This window comes from Diceros bicornis, chromosome 16 (genome assembly GCF_020826845.1).
Source record: "Diceros bicornis minor isolate mBicDic1 chromosome 16, mDicBic1.mat.cur, whole genome shotgun sequence".
NCBI classification, from domain to species: domain Eukaryota; kingdom Metazoa; phylum Chordata; class Mammalia; order Perissodactyla; family Rhinocerotidae; genus Diceros; species Diceros bicornis.
In genome coordinates, this window is record NC_080755.1 from 53,915,151 (window position 1) to 53,934,430 (window position 19,280).

At 41.4% G+C, this 19,280-nt stretch overlaps 2 protein-coding genes across 2 annotated transcripts in view; both read right to left on the bottom strand.

The window, feature by feature from the left end:
- The window catches only part of VPS4B (vacuolar protein sorting 4 homolog B), a 28,568-nt gene extending 16,626 nt beyond the window's left edge, over positions 1-11,942 (bottom strand). The window contains exons 1-3 of the mRNA XM_058557272.1: positions 11,689-11,942; positions 3,938-4,049; positions 2,614-2,770 (exon numbers count right to left, since the gene is read on the bottom strand). Coding sequence (XP_058413255.1) covers positions 2,614-2,770; positions 3,938-4,049; positions 11,689-11,715 — 296 coding nt within the window. The 5' untranslated portion in view covers positions 11,716-11,942. The remainder of the gene's footprint in view (positions 1-2,613; positions 2,771-3,937; positions 4,050-11,688) is intronic.
- Positions 11,943-18,713: 6,771 nt separating this feature from the next.
- Positions 18,714-19,049, bottom strand: LOC131415175 (protein kish-A-like). Its single transcript, XM_058556583.1, has one exon. It carries the CDS (start codon positions 19,014-19,016, stop codon positions 18,798-18,800), a length of 219 nt encoding a protein of 72 aa, XP_058412566.1. The 5' UTR covers positions 19,017-19,049; the 3' UTR covers positions 18,714-18,797.
- Positions 19,050-19,280: the final 231 nt, after the last annotated feature.

The following is a 19,280-nucleotide window of genomic DNA, read 5'->3' on the forward strand; positions in this document are numbered from 1 at the left end:
AACTAGCTTCAAATTCCCATGACATACCTATGTACACATGAATTCATAAACGCATGCTCCACACCTCATTCCACAAAAGATTTAAGATGAATTACAGGACAGCTGTAGACACCAACAATAAAAACATCAGGACCAGGCAAACTATATATTAGAAGAAGCAGCCATAATAGGAGGAAAAAACCCAGAGTATTAATTATTTAAGGTACAAAGGTCTATAACTCTTAGTCTGGGGGTTTCAAAGGACAGATGAAGCTTCTGATGAAAACGAACTGAGCCCAAAAAACAAGGAGATCAACCTAGACATTCCATATCTAGGAATTTTTTTTGAGGAAATAATTTAAAATGAGTTCAAGGATTTGAATACAAGGATAATCATGCCCACACTGCTAGCAACAGGGAAAAAATTAGGAATGATGTATGCTCAATTATAGGGATTGGCATATGATAGAATATAGTGCAATCTTTAAAAACGATGTTGTAGAAATATTTTATTGGAAGATGTTTATGATACAATGTTGAGTGAAAAAATAATAAAGAAAGAATACAGCATTCCATCATTTTATACATATAAGATATACAGGGGGATAAAAAGCTTGACAGGTTTTATCCCAAAATGGGACTGCCTTGGTTATTATAGGATGGTGGGGCTATGGGTGAGGTAGAGACTGCAAACTGGTCCACTTGGCATTCACTCCAACCTCCTTCTAGCATGCTTTCTTGTATGTTAAAGACGGTACTTATAAAAACTGCCCTTCCTAGGCTCCCTTAAAGCTAGGGCTCCACCTGAAACCAAAGTTCCTCCAAGAAGGTGCAAGCAAGTAACTGAGCTGCGGGCTGCATGCAGGATCACCCTGCAGATGAATGCACCGGCTTTGCCGAGGGAGCTGTGACAGAGGTCCTACTCTCTGCTCCTGGCATTGGAAGTGCTTGGCAGCGGAGTCGGCAACAGTGCGATTTCTACCAGAACAATCCTGGTGGATTGGGCATTTCTCCTAGCGATATGGAATCCAAGCTTCTTTGGCTACCAAATTCTGTAAGGTAATACCTTATAATAAATCACTTTTTGCTTAATTAGCCCAAGTGGGTCCTGCTGTTCGATATAGGAGCACTGGCATCCCCCTGCTAGGTAGCCATCTCAGGAGGAAACATACAGCATCTTCAAGCAAGACCAGAAGAGCCTCAACTCACAGGGAGGAGAGGACGTTTCTGCTGGGAAGGGAGTCTCAGGGAGAGTCGGGGGTCCAGGCATTCGAGGTCAACTGAAGTCTTCCCAATAGTTTCATTTCAACTTTGGAGTCCCAATCTTCCAATAAATGTCCCAACTTTCATATAAGAAACCCGGTGAAGTTGAACCTATGTTGAAATTCAATAATCCACAAGATCAGCTGGGGTCTGATTTCTGTTATGTCAACGCTGTAGCTGCAGAAGATTAAAATATTCTCAGGTGTCAAAGGAACTCCCTGGTCCCTGACCATGTCTTAACAGAGAACATAAAACCTTGAGCTTATAATTTTCTTAAAACTCTCCCATGTAGTTTGAAGCAGCCCGTCAACTCCAGTTCTTATACTCCTCATGTTCTTCAAAATGGCCTATGGTAGTAGCCACAAAGCCCCCAAAGCACTGTCTTCAAGGCACTCCACTCCTGGTGATCACAGGGGATTGGCTAAGTCACTTGTGCCTCTGGGTCCTAGGAACTCTGAGTATCACATGCTCTAAAGCTAACCAGGACCACCTGTCTTCAAATCCAGGCAGGTGAGATACCCCTATCCCAGAGTCTCATTTTCTTAAGAGTGTGTTGTCACCTGGAACCATTTCTGGCACCAATGAGGAGAATGGTCAGAGGATCTGGGTAGAATATGCTCCCACTGGCATGTACATATTAGGTGTTGAATAAATAAATTCTGCATCTGTAGATGATATATGCCATATCTAGGAAGACATTCCAAAAGCGGGTTTTGATTATAAATTATGCTGTGTTGCTTTACAATGACAAAATAAAAGCCAATCTAAGGCAAATTCACGTTGAAAAACTTTACATAAGATATCCAAAAAATTATTTATATTATTGGAATTATTTTTCATTTTGTCCAATGTGGTTAGTACTAAGAGTCAACACTACTAGTCAAAGATTTAATTCACAGATCACTCCTATAATTTTTAAACTTCAATATTACATAATGGCCAGAGGGTAAAGAATTGAGTACCATTCCTACAAATGTTTCTTCCTACTACCACCAAGTGGTCACGGAGGGTTATTTTAGGTATATCATCCCCTAAGCTTGGTACACTAGCAGTTGGCAAACTTTTCCTGTAAAGGACCAGACAGTAAATATTTTAGATTTTGTGTGCCATACAATCTCTGTTGTAATTACCCAACTTTGTTGGTATAGCACAAAAGCAGCTATAAGATGATCCACAGATGAAAGGGAAACAAATGGGTGAGGCTGTGTTCCAACAAAACTTTATTTACAAAAAGAGGCAGCAGGTCAAATTTGGCCCATGAGTCAAGGCTTGCCAACACCTAGTTTAAACAAAAGAAATTTATTTCACAAATTAAATTTAATTTTATATTTTAATTAGATACAATAAAATCTAACACTCTAAAATACATACCCCTTCTCATCAGCTGGACTTGGCTGTCCCTCTTTCACTGGCTTCTGTGGTTTTTTCTCTTTCTTTTTCAGGTACTCCTTTAGCTTTTCTGCTCTATCAAGGTATTCTGTACACTTTGCCCTGATACTTTGCTTGGCTTTATCACCCTGTGCTTCATCTATTGAAGAGAAATGAGAGAGATTTTTCCATCAGTGTTATACAGACATGTGTAAACTCTTAGATGTATTTTTTGAACAAGGAAAACCTGTTTTGGGGGAGGGAAGAAGATCATCCTGAGCTCACTGTAACCAGTGACTCTCGATTCTTTTCTACTCCTTCCTCCAGCAGGGTTGGAGGCCAATGGTGGGTGTGAGTCAGACAGAGATCTGAGCAAGACACTAGGATATTTTAAGTTAATGCTAAACAATAAGAAGAAATTATTTAACATTCTATGGCTTCCATACTCTTCCCTTACATTTTGTGCACAAAGTTGAAAGCTGTCTGTCTCATACAAAACCAATTATAAGACAAACAGAAGTAAATAAAGCAATATTAACTATTTCCATTGCTATTTACATAAGCTTTATTTCCAAGTATAAACAGTGATAGAAATCCCATATGCATACCACCAATACAGTAACTTTACTACACAGAGGCCTGTGGGAGGGCCGTTTCAAAAGCGGACTTCTGCAATATATGCAGTGCACAGGATTAGCCCCCCGTGTCTCACATGTTATGATTCATTCTCAGTTTCATTTTAACAGAATAATCTCAAAATTGAATAGAGAAGCTCAAAAGAAAATGCTAAATTATCCAACTGCTAAAATTTTTATTTAAAAATAAGTTTACCAGAAAGACATCTTTTTTTAACGTCTTATTTCACCTATGTTCAGCATTAGGTTTAAGATGCACAAAGGCAGGAGTTTTTATCCATTTTTTCCTCACTGCTGTATCCCAGGGCCTAGAACAGTGTCTGGCACATGGTAAACATCCACTACATATTTGGAAAATACACACAAAAAATGTTTCCCGACCTATTTTTAAAATAGAGTATTTTCACACAGATGCTTAGAAAACAAGTAGGTTCAGATTACATAATCTGGCTAGATTACGAATAAAATAAAAACTTATTTCCATTGACTATATGACATTTTAATATGTTTAGGTGTACCAAGTAATGACTATGACAGCTGTGCACATTTGTTAGCTGAGTACTAGAAAGCTAGTGGGATTTTTTTGCAAATTGATGGTTTATAATTTTCTGGCATTGTATTTCAATTTTTATAAATTGAATAGAATATTTCCTCTTAGTTCTTTTTAAATAAAAAACAAACTACAGTCTTACATTTAACTACGTGGAGAAAATACTGCACAGCATGTTGGTAGAGCTGAAGGGCTTCCTCATAGTTCCCAGCCTTGTCTTCCTGGGCTGCTTTGTTAGCAAGATCTATTGCTTTCTGTTTGAAGGAAGGCAGAATCATACCATCAAAATCAAAGCATAAGCATAAATTTGAAGTAAACAATCATACTGAAAGTTTTTTTTTAAAATAAAATCAACCTTAAAACAAATCCATTTTTTCCAAATAACAATAGCATTTTTAAATAAATTATAACTATTTATAAAACACAAATTACATTTATTACGTGGGTATATGCTATCTGAATATGACTTTATCTTACCAATCACTAAGATTCTCACATAATTCACTCAACGAAAGTCAAACTTTTCAATAATCTGAAAATTCAAATTAAAAGCATTTAGAGAAATTCTCAAAAATTAAATGCTACTATATCTAAAGCATGTAACAATAGTAAAATGCAAATTGCTTCAGAAGCAATGGGGCAATGAAATATCAAGAATTGGAAAAACATCCAAATCTTTTAACTCAGTAATTAACTAAAAGGTTTACTGAGTAAAGACAGTAACCAGAAAGGTCTTTTAGAAAACAAAAACCAACCCTGGTAACTTAAATTTTAAACACCAAAAAGACACTACACAATGGAATAATATAGCCTGATTAAAATAACAGTAAGAAACTTTTGTAGTATTAAAAGAAAACCTCCTAGAAATAGAGTTGTACAAATATGTCCAACTTTTTTTTTTTTCCTGCAGAGGAAGATTCGCCCTGAGCTAACATCTGCTGTGAATCTTCCTCCTTTTGTATGTGGGGCACCGCCACAGCATGGCCACTGAGAGAAGAGTGGTGTAAGTCTGCTCCCGGGAACTGAACCTGGGTCACTGAAGCAGTGCACGCTGAACTTAACCACTAGGCCACTGGAGCTGGCCCCCAACTGATTTTTGACAAAGATGCAAAAGCAAGTCAATGGCAGAAGGATAGGCTTTTCAAGAAATGGTGCTGTTACACGCCCATGTTCATTGCAGCATTATTTATAATAGCCAAGATATGGAAACAACCTAAGTGTCTATTGATGGACAAATGGATAAAGAAGATGTGGTATACGTATGCAATAGACTATCAGCCATAAAAAAGAATGAAATCTTGCCATTTGTGACAACATGGATGGACCCAGAGGGTATTATGCTAAGTGAAATAAGTCAGATGGAAAAAGACAAATACTGTATGATTTCACTCATACGTGGAATCTAAAAAAAAGCAAAACAAATGAACATCAAAACAAAAACAAAAACTCACAGATACAGAGAACAGACTAGTAGTTACCAAAGGGGAAGGAGGTTGGGGGGGAGGGCGAAATGAGTGAAGGGGGTCAATTTATGGCGATGGATGGTAACTAGACTTTTGGTGGTGATCACTCTGTAGTGTATACAGGTGTCGAATTATAATGTTGTACATCTCAAACTTATATAATGTTATACATCAACTTTACCTCAATTAAAAAAAATGGTGTGGGAGCAAATGGACATCCATAAGCCAAAAAAAAAAACAGAACCTCAACCTAAACCTCAGAGTTTGTTCAAAAATGAACTCAAAATGGATCATGGACTTAAACAGAAAATCTTCAGCAAGTCTTCTTAGACGTGACATCAAAATCACAATATATAAAAGGTAAAAATGATAAACTGGACTTCATCAAACTTAACTTTTGGTCTGTAAAAGATCCTATTAAAAGGATGAAAAGACAAGCTACAAACTGGAAGAAATATTTGCAAACCACGTATCCAGCAAAGGACAAGTATCTAGAATATATAACGAACTCTCAAAACTGAACAGTTAAAACGGAATCCAAGTAGGAAATGGGCTAAAGACATGAACAGACATTTCACCAAAGAGGACATACAGATGGCAAATAAGCACCTGAAAAGGTGTTCAACACCATTAGCCATTACGGAAATGCAAATTAAAACCACAATGAGATATCAATGAGATTTTGACATCTCACCAAAATAGCTAAAATAAAAAAAAAATAGTGACAATACCAAATGCTCATGAGGATAGAGAACTGGCTCACTCATATATTGCTGGTGGGATGTAAAACGGTACAGCCTCTCTGGGAAACTGGTTGGTTTGTTTGTTATAAATCTAAACATGCAACTACCATATGAACCAGTACTGCTGGGCATTTATCTCAGAGAAATGAATACTTATGTTCACACAAAAACTTGTACATGAATGTTCCAGATTATCCTTCAATGACTGCATGGTTAAACAAACTGTGGTACATCCATACCATGGAGAACTACTCAGTAACAAAAAGTAAAGAACTAGTGAAACACACAACTTGGATGAAACTTGAGGGAATTATGCTAAGTGAAAAGAAACAATCCCAAAAGGTTACATATTCTATCATTCCATTCATATAACCTTCTCAAAATGACAAAACCAGAGATGGAGAACAGATTAGTTATGTCAGGGATTAGGGATGGTGGGGGAAGAGAAAGAGAGGTGAGTGGGGTTACAGAAGGGCAACAGGAGGGATCCCCTGTGCACAGGACTGTTCTGTATCCTGACTGTGGTGGGGGATACAGGACCTTTCCCATGTGAGAGAACTCTAAAGTCCATACAGAAACTGGTGAAGGGCACACTTGGATGGCTTCCCATGGCAAACAATAAAACCCAAGTGCTGGGTGATGGTCGACAGACAAGGCCTTAGGTGACCCGGGCCCTGGGATCTGGGTCTCACCTAAAACCCTCTAGTCCTCCTTCACTCCTTTGCTCAGGCAGCCTGTGCACTGTTGATGCCTTTGCCTAGAATGTTCTTCCCCAGATGGATGCATGTTGGTCTCCTTTTCAGCATAGTTCAAAGGGCAAGTTCTCAGAGAGGCCGTCCCTAATCTCCTTTTCCAAATGCTGCTCTCTATTCCTGTCCTCAGTTCTCCCCTCACTTCTGCACTCTTATCCCACCATCATGTTCATCATTATATTTACCTGTCTGCTTACTTATTGGCTAGCTCCTTCAATATACAGGTAAGCTTCAGTAGGACAGGGACTTCATCTGGGGCACTGCTTTAACCCCAGAGCCCAGAACAGTGCCTGGCACACAATGGGCGCTCAAGAAAACTGTGGAACAAATGAAAAAAAAATCCCCCATTGCTTTCTCAAAATCTTCTTCCTTTTGTTTATTCCACCTCTGGCATCCCTAACAATTTCTCTCCACTGGATATTCCCATCAGCACACAAACAGCACTCCTTTAGAAATCCTTTCTTGAGACTAAAACACCCTTCAGCTTAATTCTGTTTCTCTGCTAGTTTTTTTTTTTTTTTTTGGTGAGGAAGATTGGCCCCTGAGCCTCTGTGCCCATCTTCCTCTATTTTGTATGTGGGATGCCGCCACAGCACGGCTCGACGAGCAGTGCATAGGTCTGCGCCCAGGATCCGAACCTGCAAACCCCGGGCCACCGAAGTAAAGCGTGCGAATTTAACCACTACACCACCAGGCCAGTCCCTCTGCTACCTTTCAGAGGCCAGATGTCACCAGAGCAGCCTCTACTTTCTTTCTAGTTCCTCTTTTCTCACTTACCCTTCAGCTCAGCCCATCTGGGCTTCTGCCCCTTATCATATCAATAAAACTGCTCATATCAAGGTTCTCTATGAGGCCAAATCCAAAGGCCAGCTCTGTCTTCATCTTGACCTCTTGACAATATAAATGATCACTCCCTTGGAGAACTCTGCCCTCTGCTGAGCTCCCGAGCTCCCAAGCACCACTTTCCTGGTTGGTTTCCCCCCGCACTTCTCTGAGAGCACCTGCTCAGTCCCCTCTGCCCATTCTTCCTCTGGAATGTGATGTGGAAATATCAGGGTTCCTCAGCATTTGGCCTGGGGTTCACTTCTTTCTGTTTACTCCCTCCTTATGTGATCTGTTTGCAATGATTTAAACTGATTATCTTTAGGCTGACGACTCCCAAATGTTATTTAATTTTAAAATGCATCCCTCTTTTATTTAAAATCCTTCCAGAGGCTTGTTTCCGGGCCTTGTGGGTTTTGTTTTGCTTGGTTTTGGCCTGTCCTCTCCCACTGGAATATAAGCTTCATGAGGACAGAAGTTACGTCTGTTATATTAGTTTTTTTATATTCCAGAGTTTAGCATAGTGGCTGGCACAAGGCTGAAGATATTACCCCAGGATCAGTCAGGATCCAGTCATCAATATCGAAGTATAAAGGTTGGGAACAGCTGGGACTGTCTTTTTCAGATTAGGAGACCACGACACGTCCACACTAGAAAACTCTGGGAAAATGGCTAAATTCGGAAGTCACCTATCCCAGGAAGAAGGATGTCTCAGCATGTGTCTGTCAAGGCTAATTCCTTCCCCTATGATCTGGAGCCCATCCCCACCTTCCTCCTCTGACATTTACTCCATCCATTATATGCCACTCTACTGTTCACCCCAACCTAATGTTCCCTTTTCTGGGGGGCCTTCCTCAACATAAAAATATATGGAAGTCCTATCAGACTCATAGATACAAAAAAAACTAAAATACACCAGCTCTCCCCAGTTCCTAGGTTCCCCTCTAGCTACCACCTTACCTCTTCACCTCCACAGCAAAGCCCCAAAGAGAACCCCAAGTTCATCTCGGGTTCTTGATTCCTCCCACAGCAGTGCTTCCTGCTCCCCGACTGCCAAACCTCACAGTTACCTAACTCCCTCTCTGCAGCCTTTAACCCTAATAACAGACACCCGGATGCAACCTCCTCCTCTGCCCTTCATGGCACCATTCTCTCGTGGTTTTACTCTTGACTGTGTGATGATTATTTTCAGGTTCCCCTTTTTCTCTCCTTAAACGCCAACATGCCATAGCATTTCTGCCTTGGTCCTTGTTTTTCCTCATTCTATTAACTCTCCAAGATGCCCATAACCTCTGCTACCATCTGTATACTAATAATCCCAAATCCTTATTTCTAGCCCAGCTTTCTCTCTCTAGTTCTACACATATGTATCCAATTGCTCACTGGACATTTCCACTTGACTGTCCCCACAGGCATTCCAAACTCAAGAAGTTCCAGACCACCCTGGCCCCAAATATCCCTTTTGTAATCCCAGAACCAACGCCTACCCACTCAGCTATCCAATCTAGGAATCTGGGGGGAAACGCAAACTCTTCCTCCTCCCTCACTCTCTAAATGCAGATCCAAGCCTGACTGTTCTTCCTCTTCACTTGTTTCAGATCAGTCCTTTCTTCTTTATTCCAACAGGTACCACACTGCTTTGGCCCTCACCATCTCCCATCACTCAGAACCCTGCCTAATGGGTCTCCCTGCTTCCAGGCTTGCTACCCGTCCAGTTGTCCCCTGCACACACATGAGAGTTTCGTTCTCAAACAAAAACCGGAGCATATTACCTTCCATGACTCCCCATCTACAGCAGGATGAGGACCAATCATCTACGCGTGGCACACACCGCTCCTCAGGACATGGCCAAACTAGACTTGTCCTCCCACCTTGCACACACAGTTCCAGTCATACCAAACTATCAAGACCACCAAGACAACTAAGACTTCATGCCTTCGTATACGGTGTACTCTCCACCTTCAATACCCTATGCCACTGTCTCCCTGTAAAACTTTAGCTTCTCCAAGATTTAGCAGTCATGGTTCCCCCTGCTGCAAAGCCCTCCCCAACCCCCCAGGCAGCCTATTCCTGTGCTTTCCCTGGATTTCCACCGCCTCTTGTACATACTTCCAAAGGTCACACAGTATCCTATTAGTCACTTTATATGTCTGCTTTCACATCAAAATATAAGCCCTTGGAAGTCAAGGGTCATATATTTCTTTTATGATTCCCCAAGACTCAGCAAAACGTGTGGCATAGCGAACACTCAAAAAATATTTAGGACTGAGTAAACTTTGAGTTCTATGCATACTGCATTACTAGCAATTTCTCCCAACCTTCTCCAAAGGTTATTACACTCCTAGACTGAAGCATATGTTCTTTTTCTCTGCCTGGAATGCGTCCCACTTTCATGTCCAAGGAGGCATAATTTTGTAGGGAAAAAAGCACCAACTTGTAAGCAGACAGACTTGGACTTAAAACTATCTCCAACACTAATTAGCTGTATGTCTTTGGGCAAATCATAACCTTAATAAGCTTTGGTTTCTTGTGAAATTGGAATAATACTCACCTTGAAGAGTTGTTTTGAGGATTAAATGAGATCACATCAAACACCACACAGACAATTCATGTCAGTACCTTTCACTTTATCTAAGCTCACATCACCTCCTCTGTGGAACATTTCTCATTTGTCCTTAAAGAGTTAGATATGCACTAGCCTCTACTTTTATTACGACATTTATTGCATTATATTATAATTTTGATTTTTAGTCATCTGCATTCCTCCACTAGATTATAAGCATCTGGCTACAAGGATTTTTGCCTTGTTCGGTGGGAAAGTTATTTATCTGAATATTCTTCACACAAATTTCCTAAATTAGAAAGTTGAAAAGGTTGAATGAGAAAGCACACCCGTGAACCAACCACTAACAGAACTATAACTCAGCATCTCTCCCTGTTTAACACATGCAACTACGCCTTTAATATGGGTCAACCTCTAGCTGATTCACTGAAGAACATCCAACAATCCAATTCAGATATGACACAAACTGATTACAGAATGAAACTGCAAACCTTGCAAAAGAAGAAAGGTATCAGTAAATGGATGAAAATCATGTTGTAGAATGCCCAAATCACATGCAAATGCTTGACAAATGAAAAGCTGGTGGAATAAAACTAGTTAACTGACACACCAACAAGGACGATGACAAGATGGGCATTTCAAAATAAATCACCTTTGATACTCAAGGCAACAATACTTTTATCAAATAACCAACACTGTTTCCGAGTACATTTACTCAAAAGACCCTTTCTGAATGGGGTTACAAAAAAAGTGAGGTGAAGACTGTCGTATCTTAGTATTTCATGCTACTCTTCTGTCCCAAACTGACCTAGTGGACTGAGAATCCTCAAGGCTTAAGTCACACTCCAAACCCCAGTGAAGCCCCAGATCTATTTTGGGGATGGGAGACACTATTTCGTAAATTTCTCTTCTTGACTTCCACTCCACAAGAGGTCTAACGATTAAGTCTCAACTCTTAGGGTTCCATAATTTATGTACAAAAAAACCACTGTGTTCACCGCGGCGGGGATGGGGAGGTGGAGCCACAAAGGAGTTTAAGAATACTTCCTGATTTTACACTACATTTTGCGAGCTATAGGAGAGTGCACGCAAACGCATATGCTCAATGAATTGACAGATTCCAAGACTGTTCTCAAGTTTCTATCCATTTGACAGCTCGAAAAGACGGGCTTTGCTATACCAGCCTGAGAAACTACGGGAGGACTAGGACTATCCTATTTTCAAGTGGTCCAGAGCAGTGCTTTACAAACATTACGTTCTTTCTCCTCTCCCTTACACTGACTGGAGCATCTGTGCCACTCGTTCAGAGCTCTGCCCAGTTCAGTCCAACTCGGCTGGCTTGAGAAGGAAAAAAAAAAAGGCCTCAACAAAAGTCAGGAGTCTCCCAAAGCTCGGGAGACCCCGGAAGCCGGCGGAGAGCGCCGGCGCCGCCCTCCTCCGCCCCTCACCAGGGGCGCGGCCGCTTCCTCCCTCCTCCCTGCCCCCCGGCCCCCGCCCCGCGCCTCCCCTCGGCTCCGGCTCTCCAGGGGGCGGGAGAAGAGCAGTGATACCTGGAGGTTTTGCGAGGAGGATGCCATGGCGCAGACCTGAGGCGCTTCCCTGGGGAGGAAGGAGGGCAGAGGAGGCCAACAGCGGCGACGTCAAGTCGCGCCCGGTGTGGCCCCAAACGTGCGCAGGCTGGTGGCTCTCGTACCCCCAGCGACGGCCTCCCCTTCGGAACTTGTTCCAAAACAACACTGCGCTCCAAGGGCCACCCTACGCTCTTCACAAAACTTCCGCAATACCGACCCCCGTCCCGGCTCTAGTCCCGCCTCTGGCCTCGGCACTTCCGTTTTCGTCATCAGCGTGCGCGCTACGAGGCCTCAGCCACCCCGGTCTCTCCTCAGCCTGCGGTCTCGCGAGGCCGGGAGTGGTGGCCCGTGGAGGCCTGGCGGAAGTCGCGCTGTGCGCAGGCGCCTCCAGCCTAGGGGCGGAGAGGCTGCTGCCGGCCGGGAATCGTTCTGCTTTCTACTTTTTCCTCATGTCTTATGCTTTGAAATGAGTTATTGGCTCTGGCTCCTTTCACTGTTCATCATGGAGCGTGCTTTGTCGCTCTAATGGCTTTTGAGTGAAAAAGTCATCCCGTCTCCTAGACCCACTGTTCGGGGACTTTGGGCCCGTCTCTGTGCCTCACGCACTCCGTTTGCTCTGTAAACTGGGGTAATTATGGTCTCTAGCTTAGCGCTTGTTATTGCTCACATTTTACGCTTCATCCAACAAGCATTTTTCCATGCTCGTTCTCATGCCTCTGTGAGGCCCTGAGAATATTAATATCTGTATGGCCGCTGCCCTCGATGACCTTACCGTCTGATGGGGGAGCAGCCTCCTGAACATAAGTCTCGTGAATCTGGTAGATCAGATATTGTTTGTTCCAGTTATAGTTACAAGGGAGGTTAATAGCTTGAGAGGTCAAGTGGTTTACACGAGATCACATAAATCAGGGATTAGTGGCAGAACTAAAATAAGACTTTTTCTCGGCCTTTCTTGTGTGCAGCCACAATCCTCTTTTTTTTCTTCCTTTCGTAGTTAAGCTTCTCAGAGGAAAGCAAAATAGATGTTTCACCACTCAACTCACTCCCTGATTCTTTCCAATCAGCTGGCATCTCCTCAATAGTTAAAGTACTCCCTTCCTCCTTATTGTTTGATATTGTCAACTACCCAGGTCTTGAAATCTGTAGTGTCCTAATGTTCTTTTCTCTATCTCCTTCTTTGTCTCCCTTTCTTACTCCTAAGAGCAGAATTTCCTCAAGAATCTGATGTCCTGTTCTCTCTCCCTACTCAATCTCGACTCATTTTATCCCCTTCCTGGGCTTCAGATATGGCTAGAATAGAAATGGCTTGAAATCTAAATCTCTGGGCTTGCCCTGTCCTCTGCCCAGCATTTACAACTACCTCCCAGAGATCTCCAAAAACCATAGGGTTTCCCACAAGACAAATTCAGCACATTTAAAGCCGAAGTAATTATCTTCTACCCTAAACTTCCTTCTCTGGTTTCTTCTTAGAATGATATCAGTAAATCTCCATCATCAGGCTCAAAGCTCAAAGCCCTCTCTCTGCCTGCATCTACCAGTGCTCCTTCCCACCCCTTGTCCCCTTCCAGTTACTGATAAAATACTGTAGGGACTCCAGCCCTTAGAATGTCAGCACATAATAGACACTTAATAAGTACTAAACCGTTTAACTGAGCTGCTTAAAATAAGTCTCTGGTTCCTTATGGCTGACTACCAAACTTGATTTTGCCTGAAGATACAACCAGAATCCAATTTACCTTTCAATTCAATCCCTAAAAGTTCACTGAACTCTCACTAAATGTAAGTCTACTAGGCATTAGGAAACTATGAACATGGATGAGATATAGTCTTTGCCAGTTAGAAGTTTACAATTTAGTGGAAAACACAGACACATGATAGTGAAAAGAAAATTCACTGAGATATTTATTGAGTACCACTATGTGCCAAGCTGTTTTAGATGCTGGATCTGAAACAAACAGGCAAAAACCCCTCTTTGCTCACCAATAATAAGTCATGTTGATATCACGTACCCCCTAACATACAATGAGAAGGGTATCATCTGTGGTATTCTCAAAAATCCATAACCTCAGTCTAATCATGAGAAAACACCAGAAAAACACAAATTGAGGGTTTTTCTGCTTCTACAAAATACCTAACCAGTGCTCTTCAAAAATGTCAATCATGAAAGATGAAAGACTGAGAAACTCACAGATTGCAAGAGACTAAGGAGACGTGACAACTAAATACAAAATGGGATTCTGGATTGGATCCTGGAACAGAAAAAGGACAGTGGAAAAACTGATAAAAATCTGAATAAAATCTGTATTTTAGCTAATAGTGTTATACTGATGCTAATTTCTTAGCTTTGATAGATATACCATGGTTATTTAAGATGTTAACAGTAGGGGAATTTGGGTGAAGAGTTTACGGGGATTGTTTCTATATCTTTGCAACTCTTTGGTAATTATTTAAAATATAAGTTAAAAAAAATTCCCATTCTTTGGAAGCTTATATTATAGTAGAGTAGAAACTTTTTACCTTTTACATGTGTGAGATAATAGGAAATATATATTGGTCTTTGCTCCTGGTTCGTGGCACAGAGCTCCTGAACCCTTGTCATTTCCTGGGTGATAAGAGTGTTTTGTTCTAATGAGGTGACTCTGGGTGGGCTCCTGGATGGCTCCTGGATGGGGTCTGGTCATCAGAAAGACCAAGCCGTGATTAGAAGCTTGGAATTTCTAGCCTCAGCCCGCATTCTCTTGAGAAGGGAAAAAGGCTGGAAACGGAGTTCATGATCCATCATGCCTATGTGATGAAGCCTCCGTAAGATTCCAAAGGGACAGGATTCGGAGAGCTTCTGGGTTGGTGAACACGTGGAGGTGCAGGGAGAGGGGTGTGCCCGGAGAGGGCATGGAAGCTCCATGCCCCTTCCCACGTCCCTTGCCCTGCACATTTCTTCCATCTGCATCTTCAATTATATCCTTTTATAATAAACCAGTAAAATGTTTTTCTGAGTTCTGTGAGCCTCTCTAGCAAATTAATCGAACTGAGGAGGAGGTGGTTGCAACCTCCGATCTATAGCTGGTTGGTCAGAAGCCCAAGTGACATCCTGGGCTTGCAACTGGCATCTGAAGAGTGTGTGTGTGTGGGGTGGTGGTGGGGGTGGGTAGGAGTCTTGTGGGACTGAGCCCTTAACCTGTGGGATCTGACGCTATCTCCAGGCAGATAGTGTCAGAATTGAATTAAATTGTAGTGCACTCAGCTGGTGTCGCAGAGAATTGCTTGGTGTGGAGAAAAAATCCTCCATACATTTGGTGACCAGCAAGTCAGAAGTGAAGTGTGCTCTGTGGAGGTAAAGGAGGCATGCAGGGAAGAAAGACATAGTAGGGAAGAACTGGGTTTTTCCCTACATAGGAAGGAAAAACTGAGTTTTCCCAATACAACTTGTTTAAAAATGTAAATGTAAAAATGTTACACGTGCAGTGGTTTACAAAGTACTTTCATATATATTATTTCTTAATTCTGTGAAGTAGATCTTAAATATTTCGTTTTTACAAATGAAGAAACTAAGCCTCCAAGAGACAGAAGTTCCCCAATCCATACAGTTCTTAAGTGGCAGGGCTGGGGGTTTGATCCCAGGTCATCTGACTCCAGGTCCAGTGTCAGAAGACAGACAGTGACAAGTGCTAGAATAGAGGCAGATTGCCCTGTGGTGCCACAGAAGAAAGAACGCTTAATTTGGAATGAGTAGTTAGGAATTTCTTAGGGAATGTGTCAGTTAAACTGAATCTTAAAATCTTAAACGGATTTTGACAGAGGCTAGTCCATTTCAGGCAGAAGGAAAGCCATGAATAAAGGCATAGAAGAGTAAAATATATGACATGTTTGACGGGTGGCTGGAATGTGGCAAGCAGGGGGAGCTGTGGGGAAGGCTTGGCAGAGGAGGAAGCTAAAAATTCACCAATCGGCACTACTAGGTGCTCAAGGCTTTGAATGATAAGGAGTTTGGACTTTGTTCTGTAGGGAGTGAGGACTCATTGAGAGGTCCCCTCCTCCCTCTCTCCTTCCCTAACTTTCTTCCTTTTTGAAGAAAGTAGAGTAGACAGTAGCGTCCTGATTTGGTCAGGTACTGGTTTTATGAAGATGAATCTCACAGTTGTTTGTAGAATAAGCTAAGGAGAGAGAGGAGGCAGGAAGATCAAGCAGGAGGCTACTGCAGCAGTGGTAACGTTTTAGAAAACGGCATGCAGAGCCAAACAGCATATTCCCCATTCCTGAAGCACAGCCCCTATTTGATTAATACGTCCTCTCTCCCTCAGCTGCTTTCGCCCATTCAACCTGTTAAAATCATACCTATGCTTCAAGTGCTAGTTCCAATGTTAGTTCCTCACGAAATCTTCAAAACCTTTCTGAACTCACAGAGCAATTGGGACCTCGAATCGTCCTTAGATAATGCCTAAGTGCCTAACATGGTGCCTGGAGCAAAGCAGGTACTCAAAAACTGTTAGCCTCACCCGCATACTGTTCTTCCTCTCCAGACTGTAAAATCACCAAAGGCTAAGACTCCATCTTATCATCTTCATCATTTATGTAACCCCCTCTGTGCCTTCACTCCCTACACATACACACAGAGTATGTGCTTAAATAGCTGAGGTTTGTTGAACAAAATGAAGTCTCCCTGCTCATCATCAAGGGCTTTGGAGATTAGGGAGGTCAGCTGTCTGGGAGGTGACATTTGTGGATTCAGTCTCAACAGGGTTTCTCATCCAGCTCATCCAGGACCGACTCCATCTCACTCAGACTTTCTTAAAGGAAATGTATACTATTAATGCCCTGCACAGCCACTCATGTCCACCCAGAAGTCAAGTCTCTGCTTGTTGAATCACCAGCTCCCTCCCTGACATAACTATAAGGAAGACAAAGTCATGACAGCATTGATCATATGAGGGAAGTGACTCATGGGCAGTTCTCAGGGAGGAAACCTGTTCTCCGTATCAGGCAGCATACCTTTCTGAATGTGCTCAGTAGCCCTGAAGGCCCCGCCCTCTCTCAATTATTGCTGTTCGTTTTATTCATATGAAGCCACAGAGAGCTTCTGCACTAATAAGTGTGTTTGGGAACCAATGCATCAAGGTCAGTCAGCAAGTGAGGGAAGGTGTGTCCACTGAAGCATCCCTTCATCATTGTTGATTACCTGCCGGCAAATATGCTGTACGGCATTAGCACAGAAGAAAAGATGAGGTGCCTGCCTCCAGAAGTTTGCAGGCTAACACCGTCATCCCCCAGACTGTGAATACTTGGAACATAGATAATGCACTTATAAAGAATTGATTTCAAACACCTTTCCTGACTCCTGCTCAACCCAAGTCTTCTCCTGGCCAGTTTTCTCCAAGAATGCCTCCTTCGCTCTTGTGCCAGATGCAGTATTCAAGCAGTTGCGACTGATAGTGTTCCACTTGTTGAAGGAAGGCTGAAAATATCTGATCTTTTACCCAAACTCCCTTTTTTCCCCTCTCAGAGAGTATCAGGTATGAGCTATATTTTCTCGGTTTTCTCCCTCTTTCAAGGCCCTCAGCTCGACTAATTCCAATTAAGTGATCTTTGCCAATACAATAGGAAAAATAGCGTTATATGTAAGATTATAAAAATCTTCAATATATTCTCTGATGTATTTACAGATAAAATGACTTGCTTCATAATAATGCAGTGCAGAGGTGGATAGGTTGGGAATGTGTGTGTGTGTGTGTGTGTGTGTGTGTGTGTGTGTAGTATGGATGAAACAAGAGTGGCCGTGAGCTGATGACTTGATGACTATTGTACCTGGGAATGGGTGCAGGGTGGAGGTGGATGTTCATTGAACCAATCTCTCTACTTTTCTGTTTGTTTGAAATTCCTCACAATAAGAGGTTTTAAAAAAATTATATTTCCATATTCGTGTTGAACTCTGTTCAAATTATTTGTCCAATTTTCTATTGTGGTGTTCATCTTTTCATCTTTCTCTTATTGATTTGTTAAAGTCTTTTGTATGTTAAGGAAGTTCTTCTTTTTGTTATATGTGTTGCAAATATTTTCCCATTTTATTCTTTTTTTTTTTATGGATAAGTAGATTTAAAAACAGTTTACCATCACCTACTAAGTTATACAAGAGATTCCAGTTCAAGCTGACAGACAAAACATAAACTAGATTTAAAGTGCTGTATTAAAAAACAACAAAAAGAATACAGTTTGCATTTTGGGGCAATTAAAATAAGTGAAGACCTGACACTAAAAATAAAATGAAAAACACATATAGGATTATCATTCTGTAATTGTTCTATTCTGCTCTTTTCATTCTAAGAATGTAGTCTTATTTAGAGAACAACAGTTAGCTGGTCAAATTTATGCTTAAGACATTTATCCATACTTAACCAGAGAGGTTTCAGAGGCTACTCCACCAGTCAGCTATTCTAAACTCCTTTACGTTAAATATGAACATTTTAGCAATACTACTCAAGTTACATCTTATTTATGTTTCTCCTTAAGAACTGCATAGGCTTATTTTAAATAGTTTAAACACCTATAATAAACTACAGTTTGCTAAGAGTAGAGGTACTGTGGTTAATGCTCAAAACGGTGTGCCCAGAGGAAAAGCAAGCATTATTAAATATGAATGCAATCCTTACCAACACAAATTGAAACTTTTTTTTCCCGATTAAAAAGCTAGTACAAAAAAAGGTCTCATTCTATAAAGATATATCATTTCCAAATCACTGTGAAAGGAACTCGAGTAATTTACCAATTTTGTTCTCTGCTATGTATCTTAGAGATAGCTCACTAAAAACTGGTATCTGACACAACAGAAGGACATTTACAGAATGTAATATTGTAGTGACAGTACTGAGGCTGATTGTTACAGACATATTAAACCCTTTGAGTAGCAAATGGTTACATCCTAATTATTTATATAGAACATTGGTCCAATAACAAAAATAGAGAACAGCAGCTGGAAATTTATCTCATTCAATGTTCAAAGATAAATGGGTTGACCCTTCTTTCCATTATTTTCTGCAGCTAAGTCCTTTTTTTCATACTGAAATCTGATGACAATAAAATTCTGGCATTTTCCCAAGCTACTGTATGAAGAGGATGCTGAAGGCCATCACTATACAGCATATTGCAACATAAGGACTCTTCCGTTCACTAATTCTGGCACACTTCCAAAATGTACCCAACAATCCAGTTTTATTTCTGTCCAGGAGGCTGGGTGCCAAGGATCGGATATAAGCACAGGTACATATAAGCAGCAAGATCACAGTCAACAGACTCTGAAAATTGAAAATGGCAGACATAGTGAGGCCGGCGAAGCCCCAGCCACATACCCTTCCGGGCCCAAGGCCCCATTTTATTCTTTTGATTGTTACTTTTTTTTTTTGGCATGAAGATGTAAGTTTCAACACAGTCACATTTATCATTCTTTTTCTTTTCTTTTGCTGTGTTCAGAAACACTTTACCCACTACTAGACTATTTAAAACAATAACAATATATGTGTATCTTCTTCCAGTACTTTGAAGCCTTCATTGTTGCATTTAAATCTTTGACCTCTCTGGAATTT